This window comes from Mustelus asterias, unplaced genomic scaffold, assembly GCF_964213995.1.
Source record: "Mustelus asterias unplaced genomic scaffold, sMusAst1.hap1.1 HAP1_SCAFFOLD_1087, whole genome shotgun sequence".
Lineage (NCBI taxonomy): Eukaryota > Metazoa > Chordata > Chondrichthyes > Carcharhiniformes > Triakidae > Mustelus > Mustelus asterias.
The window spans coordinates 73,223-85,861 of NW_027591032.1; the positions used below are offsets into that span (position 1 = coordinate 73,223).

Here is a 12,639-nt window from a genome sequence, read left to right on the forward strand (position 1 = left end):
GGTGGTAGGGGTGTATATGAGGGGGAAGGGGTGGATATCAGGGGGATGGGGTGGGTGGGTTTGAGGAAGCTAGGGGTGGGTGGGTTTGAGGGGATAGGGGTAGGTTTCAGTGGGTAAAGAGGTAGATTTGAGAGGGAGGGGGTAGGGATGGGTTTAAGGGGGTGGTTGTGTTTGAGGGGCATAGGGGTCGGTTTGAGGAGGAAAGGGGGGTGTGACGGTTTGAGAGCTTGATCGTGTGACGGTTTGAGAGCCTGTGGGTCGCTGGAACAAAGCGGTTGGAACAAGAGCGGCTCCAGAGGAAGGGGCGGAGCGGCGACGCACTGAAGTGAAGTGAGAAACCCCAGTGACAGGAATAGCAGCAGCTGAACCTCCCTGTTGTCCGGGAGCGGAACCTCTTTTTATATCCGCACAGAATGTGCAGATAGGTCTATTTACAAATATATTTTCCTGCTGCTGGTCGTATCGAGGACTTTCTGAGACCGAGAGGGCGGGCATCTGACCGAACCTTGACTGATTCGTTGGAATTTTTTTTTGTTTTAAAACGCCTGGAGATTTTTTCTTCGCTTCCCTAGTTGACTTGGAGCCTGGTTTTCAGCCAGAGGATGAATTCCAGATGTTTCTGGCGGGGAGAGAGGCGTCGTGCCCGCCTCAGTTTTCAGTGATATTTGGGCCAAACCTTACTGACTTTGCCCCGCTTTTCCTCTCTTTCTGCTTCCCTCTCCTCCCCCCCCCCCCGCCCCCATTTAGCTTTGCAGTCCCATCTTGGACTTTGTAAAAGACAATATTTCTGTAAAATATAAATAATTAAGCAGCAAAATGGACGGGTTGTCGAAAAAGAATGAGAAGTTAGAAGTGGCAGAGGAGGAAGAAGTCGATCCGAGAATTCAGGTATTTGTTTTTTGCAATTAAATATTCTATTTTGTGTCCTTGCAGTCCCGTGGATCGGTTTTGTTGTGAAGCTTTACTGCATAGTTGAAAAAAATATATATTAATAGCCAGTTGCTTGGATGGGAATCACTGTTAGATTCTGTTTATGCAAATTTACAGACCTGTATTATAATATCTACAGAAAGGCACCTGTATTGTAAGTATAATCTACACTATTATAATATTCCTGTTATCATTACCCAGTATCAGAAATTGGAGTTGAATGTGTCAAGGAGATTTAATAGCTTTCCAGGAATGGAACCCTCTCTTTTATCCAGGTTGGGTGCCCTTTTCTTTGCATAAGAATGTGGGATTTAATTACTATTTTATCCATGAATATCTCCAACACATTCAATCACATTTAGCTTAACAGCCTGTGCATTGCTGGTTTAGCTGTGCCATTGCTAACTACAGTTTTGAAATAGTCTAGCCCACAAAGCTTTATGATACACAACAGATTTTCTGCACCCCCCCCCCCCAGTAATTAAATTGGAATTTATCTTTGATTAGAGCTGTCCAGTGTCAATTTGCACAAGATCTTTCTGCCCAACCACACTGCAGCAAGGAAACCTGGCAATGCAGCACCGTGACATATAGTTTTGCTTTGCACTGGGCTGGCTGTGGGGCACAGTAACTCTGGTCAAAATTCTCAGTAATTGGTGGGCAGGTCGGACAGCTACTAATTACTTCCTGGACCTAATTGCGTAATTGTCTATCTTCAGATTTGATTCTGTAAACAACATTTTGTAGTTTGGGCAGGCCTTCTGTCATTTATCAGTGGCGCCCTGCTGTCAGGGTTTGAAGTTTTCCTGCTAACTTTGCTCAGTGTTCTCCATTCAAGTTGTCCTGATTTTCCAAGTCTGAAATGCAAATAAGTTGGTATTAGTGATAGTAACCATAAAGCTGTCAGAAAGGGGGCTCGGTGGCACAGTGGTTAGCACTGTTGCCTCACAGCGCCGGGGACCCGGGTTCAATTCCAGCCTTGGGTCACTGTCTGTGTGGAGTTTGCACAGTCTCCCCATGTCTGTGTGGGTTTCCTCCGAGTGCTCCGGTTTCCTCCCACAGTCCAAAGATGTGCGGGTTAGGTGAATTGGCCATGCTAAATTGCCCCTTAGTATCAGGGGGGACTAGCTAGGGTAAATGCATGGGGTTTGGGGATAGGGCCTGGGAGGGATCGTAGTTGGTGCAGACTCAATGGGCTGAATGGCCTCCTTCTGCACTGTAGGATTCTATGATCATCTTTTTAAAAAACTCCTTTTGGGAAAGAAATTTGCTCTTCCTTACTTGGTCTGCCCTATAATGTTACTCCAGTGCCACACCAAAATGGTTACCTCTTAAATTCTCTCTCAGGTGGCGTAGCAAACTCAATTGTATCACCACCTTAGGGGTGAGCACTAAACATGGACTCTAGTGGTGCATATCCAGCAAATAAATTTAAAAATACTCTTAACTTCTCATTCCTGGTAAAATCCCTTGCCATTGATTTGCCATCCTTCCTATCATGTTGCCCAAGACTGTTCCAACTGCAGCCTAACCAAGGTCAAGTACTAGTTGAGGATTTGTTTTTTTTAATTTTGTGGCATTATCCTGTGCTGCCTCCACAAATGATTTCTATAGCTGCACATCATGATCGCCAACTTTCCATTTTAAAATCCTGCCAGTTTTCCCTACTACTCTTTCATCCAAAAGACAGTACTTCATGTTTGACAAATAATGCTAATTTACTGTCATATCCCAACCTGCTGCATGATCTTTTATAATCTGGTTATAATTTGTTGTACTTTTTGCCTCAGTTTGGTATTAATAGTATAGTGACTATAGGGGCATATTAATCAAACAATGACTTCATCACTTGTTGTTCCTGTTGCGTTCATTACATTTGTCAATTAGAGTAAGAACCTGTATTTTATATAGAAGCTTCCATGACCTCACAACCTTCCGATGTACTTCAAAGCCAGTTAAGTACTTTTGAAGTATAGTCACTTTTGTAATGTAGGAAATCTGCACATAGCAAGGTCCAGAAACAGCATCGTCACTTTTGTAATGTAGGAAATTTGCACATAGCATGGCCCCAGAAACTGCATAGTCATTTTTGTAATGTAGGAAATTTGCACATAGCAAGGTCCAGAAACAGCATCGTCACTTTTGTAATGTAGGAAATTTGCACATAGCATGGCCCCAGAAACTGCATAGTCATTTTATAATGTAGGAAATTTATACATAGCAAGGACCCAGAAACAGCAGTGAGATAATGGCCAGATAATCTGCTTAATGATATTTGAGGGATAAATATTGGTCAGGACACCAGAGTGTGGGGAACAATAGCAAACTGATAAAGAAGAAATCTACAAAGCCTGCATCTTCACACTTTTCTATAGTAGTGAGTCCTGGGCAACAAATGTTAAGCAGGAGAAAAGGTTGTATGGTTTCCATGTTTGTTATCTCTGGTCTATCCTCGATATCTCTTGGCAGGACAAGGTCATCAACTCGTAGGCCCTGAAGTGTGCTAATTCCATCAGCATATGCTCATTGCTCAGCCAAAGCCATCTGCACTGGCACGGCCATGTTTATTGGGGAATGATGACTGTCTACCCAAAAGCTTTCTCTACGGTATCCATACCTCCATTATAAGGACATTTGCAAGGGAGGTATGAAGATGACAGACATTGACACAGACAGTTGGGAGAATGTGGCCAACGGCTGTGACCTTGGGAGGTTGACTGGAGGGGAATTGTAAGAGATGAGATGAAATGGAAAGTTCAATTAGCCATGGAGAGAGCTCAGGAAAAACAGAGGGCAGCAAATCCTGCACCTTTTCAGCCCAATGTCTTAATCTGTAGTAGAGACTGCCTTGCCAGAGTGGGTGTAGGCGATGTTTAACATTGACTTGACAACCATGGCACAAACCATTGTCTTGTGAGATGGAAGATTGCCAAAACATCTGTTTTATTGACATTAGTTAAGAGATGAATATTAGCAAGGGCACCAGAGAGAGCTCTCTCTGCTTTTCTTCGAAATTGTGCCATGCAATCCTTTTCATCCATCTGAGGGGACAGACAGATCCTCAGTTCAACATCTCACTCAAAACGACTCTCTGTAGCATTCCCTTGGTACGGCACTAGCGTGTCAACCGAGGTTTTGTCCTCCAGTCTCAGGAGTGGGACTTGAACTCACAACTTTCCGACTCGAGAGGGAAGATTGCTATCAAGTGAGTCGGGGCTGACGCCTAAATGGACTAATGGGGATTCAAAATAAATAATGGCAATAAGGGAAAAATCAAGCTTCAAAAGAAGCATAAGCAGTGAGGTTATTGGAAGGTGGGTGATGCTGAAATGGATGGAGATGGCATTACTACTTTTTTTAACAATACATTCTCCACTACATTTAAAAGATTAATTTAAACCACCAATATGTTACCAATTTTCTTTTGAAAAAAAAGACAAATGAAAGAAAAAAATCATGACCCCGCAAATGCCTGCAATTAAGGAAACATTTTCTCTTGAGTATATGTTGGCGCTGTTTCAAAAAGTATAATTGCAGCTTAATGCTTGATATTTTCTTGACAGTGTTAAGTGCTTTTTAATTATGGAATATGTTGCCTTTTGATGCAGACGCTGAATGGTTTGGAAATTTTTGTGCTGGGATTACACAACCTACTGCAACCCAGACATTACACATTTTGGTTAGCAACCCGGAATAGGAGTAGGCCTGATAACTCCTTGATGCAGTTTCACTGCCATTCAATTAGATCATGGCTGATCTCTGACCCAACTCCATAGACTCGCCTTTTTCCCCATATCCCTTAATAACTTTGGTAAACAGAATCTATTCATTTGAGATTTAAAATTAAGAATTAACTCCGCATCAACTACCAATTACTGAAGAGAATTCCTTTGCATGTAGAAATGTTTCCTACCTTCACTACTAAAAAGCCTGTCTCAAAATCTAATGCTATATCCCCCAAGTCTTTAGATTTCTCAACCAGTGGAAATAGTTCCTCTCTACCTACACTACCTGTTCCCTTTTAATATCTTGTAAACTTGGATCAACCTTCTAAACTTAAAAATTGCAAAAAATACATCCTTGATTTGTGCAATCTCTCTTCACCATTTAACCCCTGAAATCCAGCTATCATTCCGAGCAAACCTGTCTCCAAGGCCAATATATGTCTCCTGAGGCAAGATGCTCAGAACTGATCCAGGTGTGGTCTAACCAATGCTTTATTGCTAAAGTATGACTTCTAATCCCTCGTACTCTAACACTCTAGATATAAAGGCCAGCATTCCATTAGCCTTTATGATTTTGGTTGTATCTGTTATGACGTTATCATCCTAAAAAAACAACTGGGAATTTTTGAGGTCTTACCAGGTAATTATAGTGTCTAGTATTTTTCTTCCAACGGATTTTAAGCTAACCGGGCCCTGGTTTCACCCTCTCACCTTTCTTAAAGAGTAGAAAGTACAATTTTCCTATTTAGCGATGGTTCTTGAAAGAAAACTTAGGAAGATCATAAGGAGGGCATCTGCAACATGTCCACCATTGCCTCTAAAAGCCTAGGATGAAAACTTTCTGGCCTCAGGATTTGTCACACTTGCATTAGTGTTAATTTACTCATGTTAACATTGCTTTGATTTATGATTGTCTCGTGTACTGGGATACAGTGAAAAGTATTGTTTCTTGGGAGCTATACAGTATTAGTTTCCTTGGGACATCAAGCATGCTATTCTCTTCCCATACTGTAAAGTAATTAATGTGTCTACAATTTTCTTGTTTTCATTATTAATATCCCCATTATCAGTTTTAAAGGGGCTCTCATTGTTCCTGACCCCCTCCCCCCATTCTTTTCCCTAGTATAATTGTACTTTTAAAAAAAATATTGATTTGTTCCTGATCATGAAGTGGAGATGCCGGCGTTGGACTATGGTGGGCACAGTAAGAAATCTCTCAACACCAGGTTAAAGTCCAACAGGTTTATTTGGAAATCATGAGCTTTCAGAGCGCTGCTCCTTCATACGTTTACCTAATAGAAACCTATTGATGTCAGTTTTAAAATTTTCCAGTGACATCCCCGCCTCCCTTCCCTTTCCCCCACAGCCTTTTGGGAAAGGAGAGAATTTTCAGAATTGCTTGAATTATTCAGTGAGAAACTGGACCAATAAAATTTGAGTGATGAGGTTCTTTAAACTTAAACCAAAAGAGCAAATACTGGAAAGTCTCAGCATCTACTTTCTCTTTTGGTTTCAGATTCCAACATCTGCAGTAATTTGCTTTTATCCTTTAAACTTTAGTTTTGACATTTAAAATAAGCAAAAATGAGCAGACATAGCTGGCTTTAAAAGGCTGACCTGTTTTATACTAAAACCAGGTACAGTGTAGATCATTATAGAGTTGTCACAGAGATTGTATGGCTGGGCCCACTGGAAAATAATGCCTCCACCTTTGCATGACCTTTAATTCCCTTGCTTAACAAATATTGATCAACCTTTAGTTGACTGAGCCTCGACATCTGTTTTGGGCAGAGTTCCAGATTTCCATTACCCTTTGGGTGAAGCAGTGCTTTCTAACATCACCCCTGAATGAGTATGTCCCGTTTCAATGCTCTACTTCCATGTTCTGGACTTTCCACCAGAGAAAATAATTTCTCTTTCTCTAACCTATCAAGAGAGCTGGTTAACTCAGCTGGCTAGATGGCTAGCATGTAGTTCAGCCAACAGCATGGGCTTGGTTCCATCTCTCCACAGATGCTGCCTGACTTATTGAGTATTTCCAGCATTCTCTGTTTGTGTTTACTTCAGGTTTCCAGCATCTGCAGTATTTTGCGTCACCTAAAGCCTAACTTAGTTTACAAAACTGAGAAAGCAAATTATCTTAATGTCTGCTGCAGTTCATATTGTATTGATCTTTCAGCACCCATTCATATAATCTGAGAGTAGGTCCTTGCTCATGGAAGTACATGGAATCCTTTCCTTTCCCTCCCACCCCCCCCCACCCCCCCCCCCCCCCCCACCCCCAGCGTGGGCTGGTGTTGCATGAGATCCACCTGGCAAGGTGTGTCAAATTCCCTTCCTGTAAGGGTGTTAATGAAGTAGTTGAGTAGTTAGAACAACTCAGAAGCTTCCATTGACTTTTTTGGTTTGGAGCTAGCCAATTCCTGACCAGTTGTGTTGAACCCAGTTTGAACTCTTGAGTTGCTCGTGCAGCACAATGACCATGATGCTTACCATACAGCCTCCTCCAACTTGAATTTGGAATGAAGGCCGTCACGTCTATATCCTCTGCTCTGTGGCACCAAATGTCGGTACGCCATCACCACACCATCCTCTATAACATAAATGAAATGTCTTTCCAGTGTGTCATCTGAGATGGGAAGAACAGCAAGTTTCCAAGCTCAACTGTCAGCCTGTCCTGGGATTAGGTGATCTGATCAGTGAGGGAAGAGGTGCTGAAGCTCGCTTAATTGTCTCTGTATTGGAAGAGGGAACATCAACCAGGGTCCCTTCTCATGGCTTGCTATATGTAGAACCCTTCTGGATTGCCAGTATGTGACACATTGAGGATAGGAACTGGGCTCACTGTGATTTCCTCCTTCCCCATCATTAAATAATCTGCTCACAGTTGCTATTAAGGCTCACCTTATCAAAAAGTGCTGTGCTCATGGAAAGGAACTTCATGGATTCACGCACATTGTTTTTATTCTCCCTAGTTGCCATTTGTCTTAAATCTGTTGCTGCTCCTATACCGAGTGAGGCAGTTACTTTTGTAAGCTGCCAATTGCAGCAAGATGAGGAAGGGTTATGGGTTGTATGCAGTGCAATCTGCAGACTGAATTTTGTTCCTATCTCTATGATGCTGTAGCAGATTAAATGTAACACAAATTGTTGGTCTCTCCTCTAACCCTGACTACGACCTTTAAAGCCCTAATGATGACAGACAAGTTGAGAACCTTCTCTCTCTCAGGCTGGTATTTTGGGTTATATGGTTGTTCACAATTTCTTCTTGAGGTCGGAAGGCCCTTACCTTTGTTTTAACATTTGTAAAGTTTGAAATAGAGTACTAATTGCTTTAAAATCTAGAGTAGTCTAAATTGCAAAGTTATTTTAAGAATACCAATATTAAATGCGGTTTACTAAAAACAAGGAATTTATTATGCAGATTCACTCTGCATTTTTTATAGTTTAAATCACTGTTACCCACTGTTTACATCTTCTGTATTTATAGACTTCGTATTTTTAAACAATATCCTGGCAGCTTGTCATGCTTTCTGTGAGATTGCAGGAATGACATCCCAATCACAAGTGTTATGGTATGAGTATCCTTGCAGGTTATGAACACACTAGGTTCCCAGCACCAAAATAGCAAGTGGACAGAGTTTCTCATTAAATTATATGGAACATGTTGACAAGTAACAGTTGTGCTGGGGTGACTTCAGCTCAGTAATATCATCTCCAAACTTTTCTAAACTTTGACAGCTGAGCACCTCAATTAAATAACCATGATATCTCCAAGGTATCCGTTATTGTCTAATTACTCCAGTAGCAACAGATATCTTGGAGTGACAGACTGGGACCTAACTGAGGGTTTTGGGTGGTTTATTTCTAGGTGGGTAACAAATGTTGTTCCTATTTGTAAAAGAAGAGATGAGAACTATAGACCAGGAAGCTTAATGTCACATTTAACAAATGGTAAGGTACCAGATTGGAAACTCCAAAGTATGTAATGAAGCCTGCCTAGACCCCAACAGTTTTCCTATTTTGGCATTAGTATGAGAATAAGGTGTTTAATTACAGGTGTGATTCTACTGACACACTTGGAAGCTTTTATCAAAATAAACTTTATTTCACAATACAGTTTAACTATAACAAGTGAAGTAGCTTAACTTTTACCAATTGAAATACTTAAACATGACAAGGTACAATTCTTAACTGCTAACCTATCTCTATTAGTTTCAATTTAAGTAATATTCCTCTTATAGACTTAAACTCCCTCTTCAAATTCAGTTTGCAATGCACGGGCTTACTTCCTTGTACTTGGGCCACTAGTCCTCGAGCCTCAAGAACACCTCTGGAGAGAGAGAGAGAGAAAAATACCTAATTCTCCTAGCAGGCCCCAAACAGCAGCCTCCAGAGAGAGAGAAAGAGACAGAGCCACCTCTTGCTTCTTTCAGAACCTGGCAGTATCTGCCTGCTTTTCCCTGTAAGGTTAGTTCCTCTCCTTAAGCACATGACTCTGTCAATCAACCTAAACAAAATTCTATTTCGAAATCCTGGAGAAAAAAAAACAAGTAAACAAAAATGCATTAATTAAAGCAAACACATCCCTGGCTAAAATCAATTATTAGCCTGCGTTCTCAGCATGTGAGCTGCCAGGTGCCCAGACAAATCTGTACCATGTAAAACAGCACTGATTTTTAAACATACCCCTCACAAGAAACATGATATAAATTTCTTAAAGGGACAGCATCATCACAGAAAGATACTGGAACCCACAGTAAAAGAAGTCAATTGAGAGATAGAAAATGTAACAAAAAACAGTCAGCATGGATTATAAAAGCTAAATGATGCTTAATCAACTAGATAGAATTACTTGGACAGCACATTGGCTAACAAAAATAGAAAGCAATGAGTAGGGTAAAGGGTAATTATTCAGTTAAGCAGAATGTAGTGTTTCACAAAGACCAATGCTGAGGCAAGTTGTTACATTCATGATTTGGACTTGGGAATGAATAACTCTATCAAAATTTGCAAATGATACCAAACTGGTGGGTCCAGTGAAAACTGAAGAATCATGCAAAATAATTTAAGAAGACACATTAGAAAACTTACAGAATCGGTAATTAATTAACAAGTGACCTTTAACATGGATAAATGTGAAATGATGTACATTGGTAGGAAAAGTAGAAACATTTTCTCTTCTATAATTTTCTCCCATTTCGCTTAGGATCGTCATAATGCTGGATGATCATCCCTCTTCATTTCCTCCCAGTCAGTCACCCATTCCGGTGTGCGGCACGGTAGCACAGTGGTTAGCACTGCTGCTTCACAGCCCCAGGGTCCCGGGTTCGATTCCCGGCTTGGGTCACTGTCTGTGTGGAGTTTGCACATTCTTCTCGTGTCTGCGTGGGTTTCCTCCGGGTGCTCCGGTTTCCTCCCACAGTCCAAAGATGTGCGGGTTAGGTTGATTGGTCAGGTTAAAAAAAAATTGCCCCTTAGAGTCCTGGGATGCGTAGGTTAGAGGGATTAGTGGGTAAATATGTGGGGGTAGGGCCTGGATGGGATTGTGGTCGGTGCAGACTCGATGGGCCGAATGGCCTCCTTCTGCACTGTAGGGTTTCTATGATTCTATGATTTCTATTCCACTTCCTATTCAGCTGCCTATAAGTCTTTCACCACAGTATCTTTCCATCTTAAGTCTTCCTCTTTTCCTTCTTGGCAGTCTGATCTCCATCACTAACCTCATCACATTTCCTCTCTCTCTCTCTCTCTGCAACATACAGCCACGCAATTTCAATATCTTCTTGGTTACTTTCTTCCATTCTCCCACAATCTTCATTGACCTCCTGATGTACCAGTTCCCATTATTGTCCTTTACTTCCTCACTCCACACATTCATCTCAGCATCTATATCTCACTAGTATCCAATCATTGTTCCTCTTTTCTTGCTGTAATACTTGCATATAACAAGGTTGGTCTTACAATTGTCTTCTTCCTTTTAGTTTCAACAATGGTTTTCTGTCATATAACACTCCACTGCTCTTCTTCCAATTAGTCCAACCAGAGCTAATCCGTTGCTTAACTTCCATTTCCATCTTCTGCCACTACAAGTATTTGAAATGACTCGCTTTCTCCAAGTCTTCACTGATAACCTTTATACCTTCACTCTGATCCTCTTCCCTGGGCTCAAACTGACAGTCCGTATATTAAATCTTTGGGTGTACTGATCTTCATAACTTTGTCTTCCAGTGTTTTTCTCCAGTTCTCCAGATACTCAGTCATATTCTCATCATCCCCACCACACAGCTCAATGCCATCCACAAACATCATTGACCATGACCCTTTGAGTCTCAATTGCTCAGAACATCCATGACAATTGGAAAGAGAAAGGGCTCAGTGCCAATCATTGGTGCAATCCAACTTTGGCATCAAAGTTCTCTCTCTTTTCTCCCCCTGCCCCTTCCAACTGTTTCTTCCTCTTTTCTAACACTCCTTGTATATGTCCTGTAATAGTATGTACTGTTCAAGGAATTGATAGATTCTAGCACGTCTCCAGACTACCTCCTTTGTTACCCCAGTCACCTGCCTTCTCTGGATTGATGAATACAATCTTCACGTTGCCGATATTTCTTCATCACTTGCCTCGACGTGAATCCAAACTGACTGCCCCAGATTTGCACCATTTCTCTCAGTCGCTGGTCCATGACTGTCCCATATCTTGATAGGAGTTTAATTCCTCGATAGTCTTGAATGTCTATCTTTCCTTTGAATATTGATGCCAAATGCACTGCTTGTATTCGGTTGATATTTTCTCTCATCGTAATGCAATTGTATAGCTTGTTCAGCACCTGGAGCCCATATTCACCTGGTCAGGTCCTTACAGATAAACGGTGTCTCAAACCAGCAACTTTAGGACCAAGTCCGGACCAGATTTTGGATCTTGCTGGTTTTTGGGTCGGGTCAGGCAGATCAGGCTGAGCCAGGTTGGGTGGTGATAAGGGTCACTCAAACCACTTGGAGCTTGGGAAAGGACAGGCATGTGAAGCTGATAACTAGCCTGGCACACCATTGTGCCAATGCAGCATTTAGCTGAGCAAGCCAGTAAATTATTTTACTCATTTATAGTAAGAATTATAATTCATTCTTGGCAACTTATAAAAATGTCAGTTTTCAGGCATCTCCAGATTTCAGATAATCCATTTTTTAAAAATTCATTTATGTGACCTGGACATCATTGACTATACCAGCATTTATTGCCCATCCCTAATTGCCCTTGAGAAGGTGGCAGTGAGCTGCCTTGCTGAACTGCTGCAGTCCCTGAGGTGTAGGTACAGCCACAGTGCTTGGGGAGAGAGTTCCAGAATTTTGACCAATTGGTGATATATTTCCAAGTCAAGAATGGTGAAATGCTGAATAACGGGGCGGCACGATAGCACAGTGGTTAGCACTACTGCCTCACAGTGCCAGGGACCCGGGTTCGATTCCCGGCTTGGGTCACTGTGCGGAGTATGCACGTTCTCCCCGTGTCTGTCAATTTGCCACTTCTCCCTGTCGAGCTACTGACATGTAGACTTGCTATGTTGAGTTGATCATCTTTTCACGTCTCCTCTGGGCTTTCTCCTTCACAGTTTGCTACCAAATAAACCTGTTGGACTTTAACCTGGTGTTGTTAGACTCCTTACTGTGTTTACCCCAGTCCAATGCCGGCATCTCCACATCACTTTCTCCTTCAGCCATCCTTGTCTAGTGGATGGTAATTCTTGCCCATTCCTCACACAGTTTGGGCAGGGACCCTGCTTGTTGCTTGCCATTTGCATTCATAGCAATCATCATTTGGATTTTGCGGGTGGTTTTACAGCCTGAAGCCCTTCCTGCCGCTAACGCTCCCAACTGATCCAGGCTTAGGGTTGACCAAGATACATGCTGAATTCCCTACATCAGTGGCCAGCGTTGTGTCGTGAATGGTAGAAATATCACCTATACTTTAGAAAATACCAAATAA

The 12,639-nt window shown here is 41.8% G+C and overlaps 1 protein-coding gene across 1 annotated transcript in view; it reads left to right on the plus strand.

Annotated features, from left to right (window-relative positions):
- Positions 1–319: 319 nt before the first annotated feature.
- LOC144487846 (SH3 domain-binding protein 5-like) overlaps positions 320–12,639 on the plus strand; it is a gene marked incomplete at its 3' end in the record, with an annotated part of 52,243 nt that continues 39,923 nt past the window's right edge. Inside the window, exon 1 of the mRNA XM_078205920.1 lies at positions 320–888. Coding sequence (XP_078062046.1) covers positions 817–888 — 72 coding nt within the window. The remainder of the gene's footprint in view (positions 889–12,639) is intronic.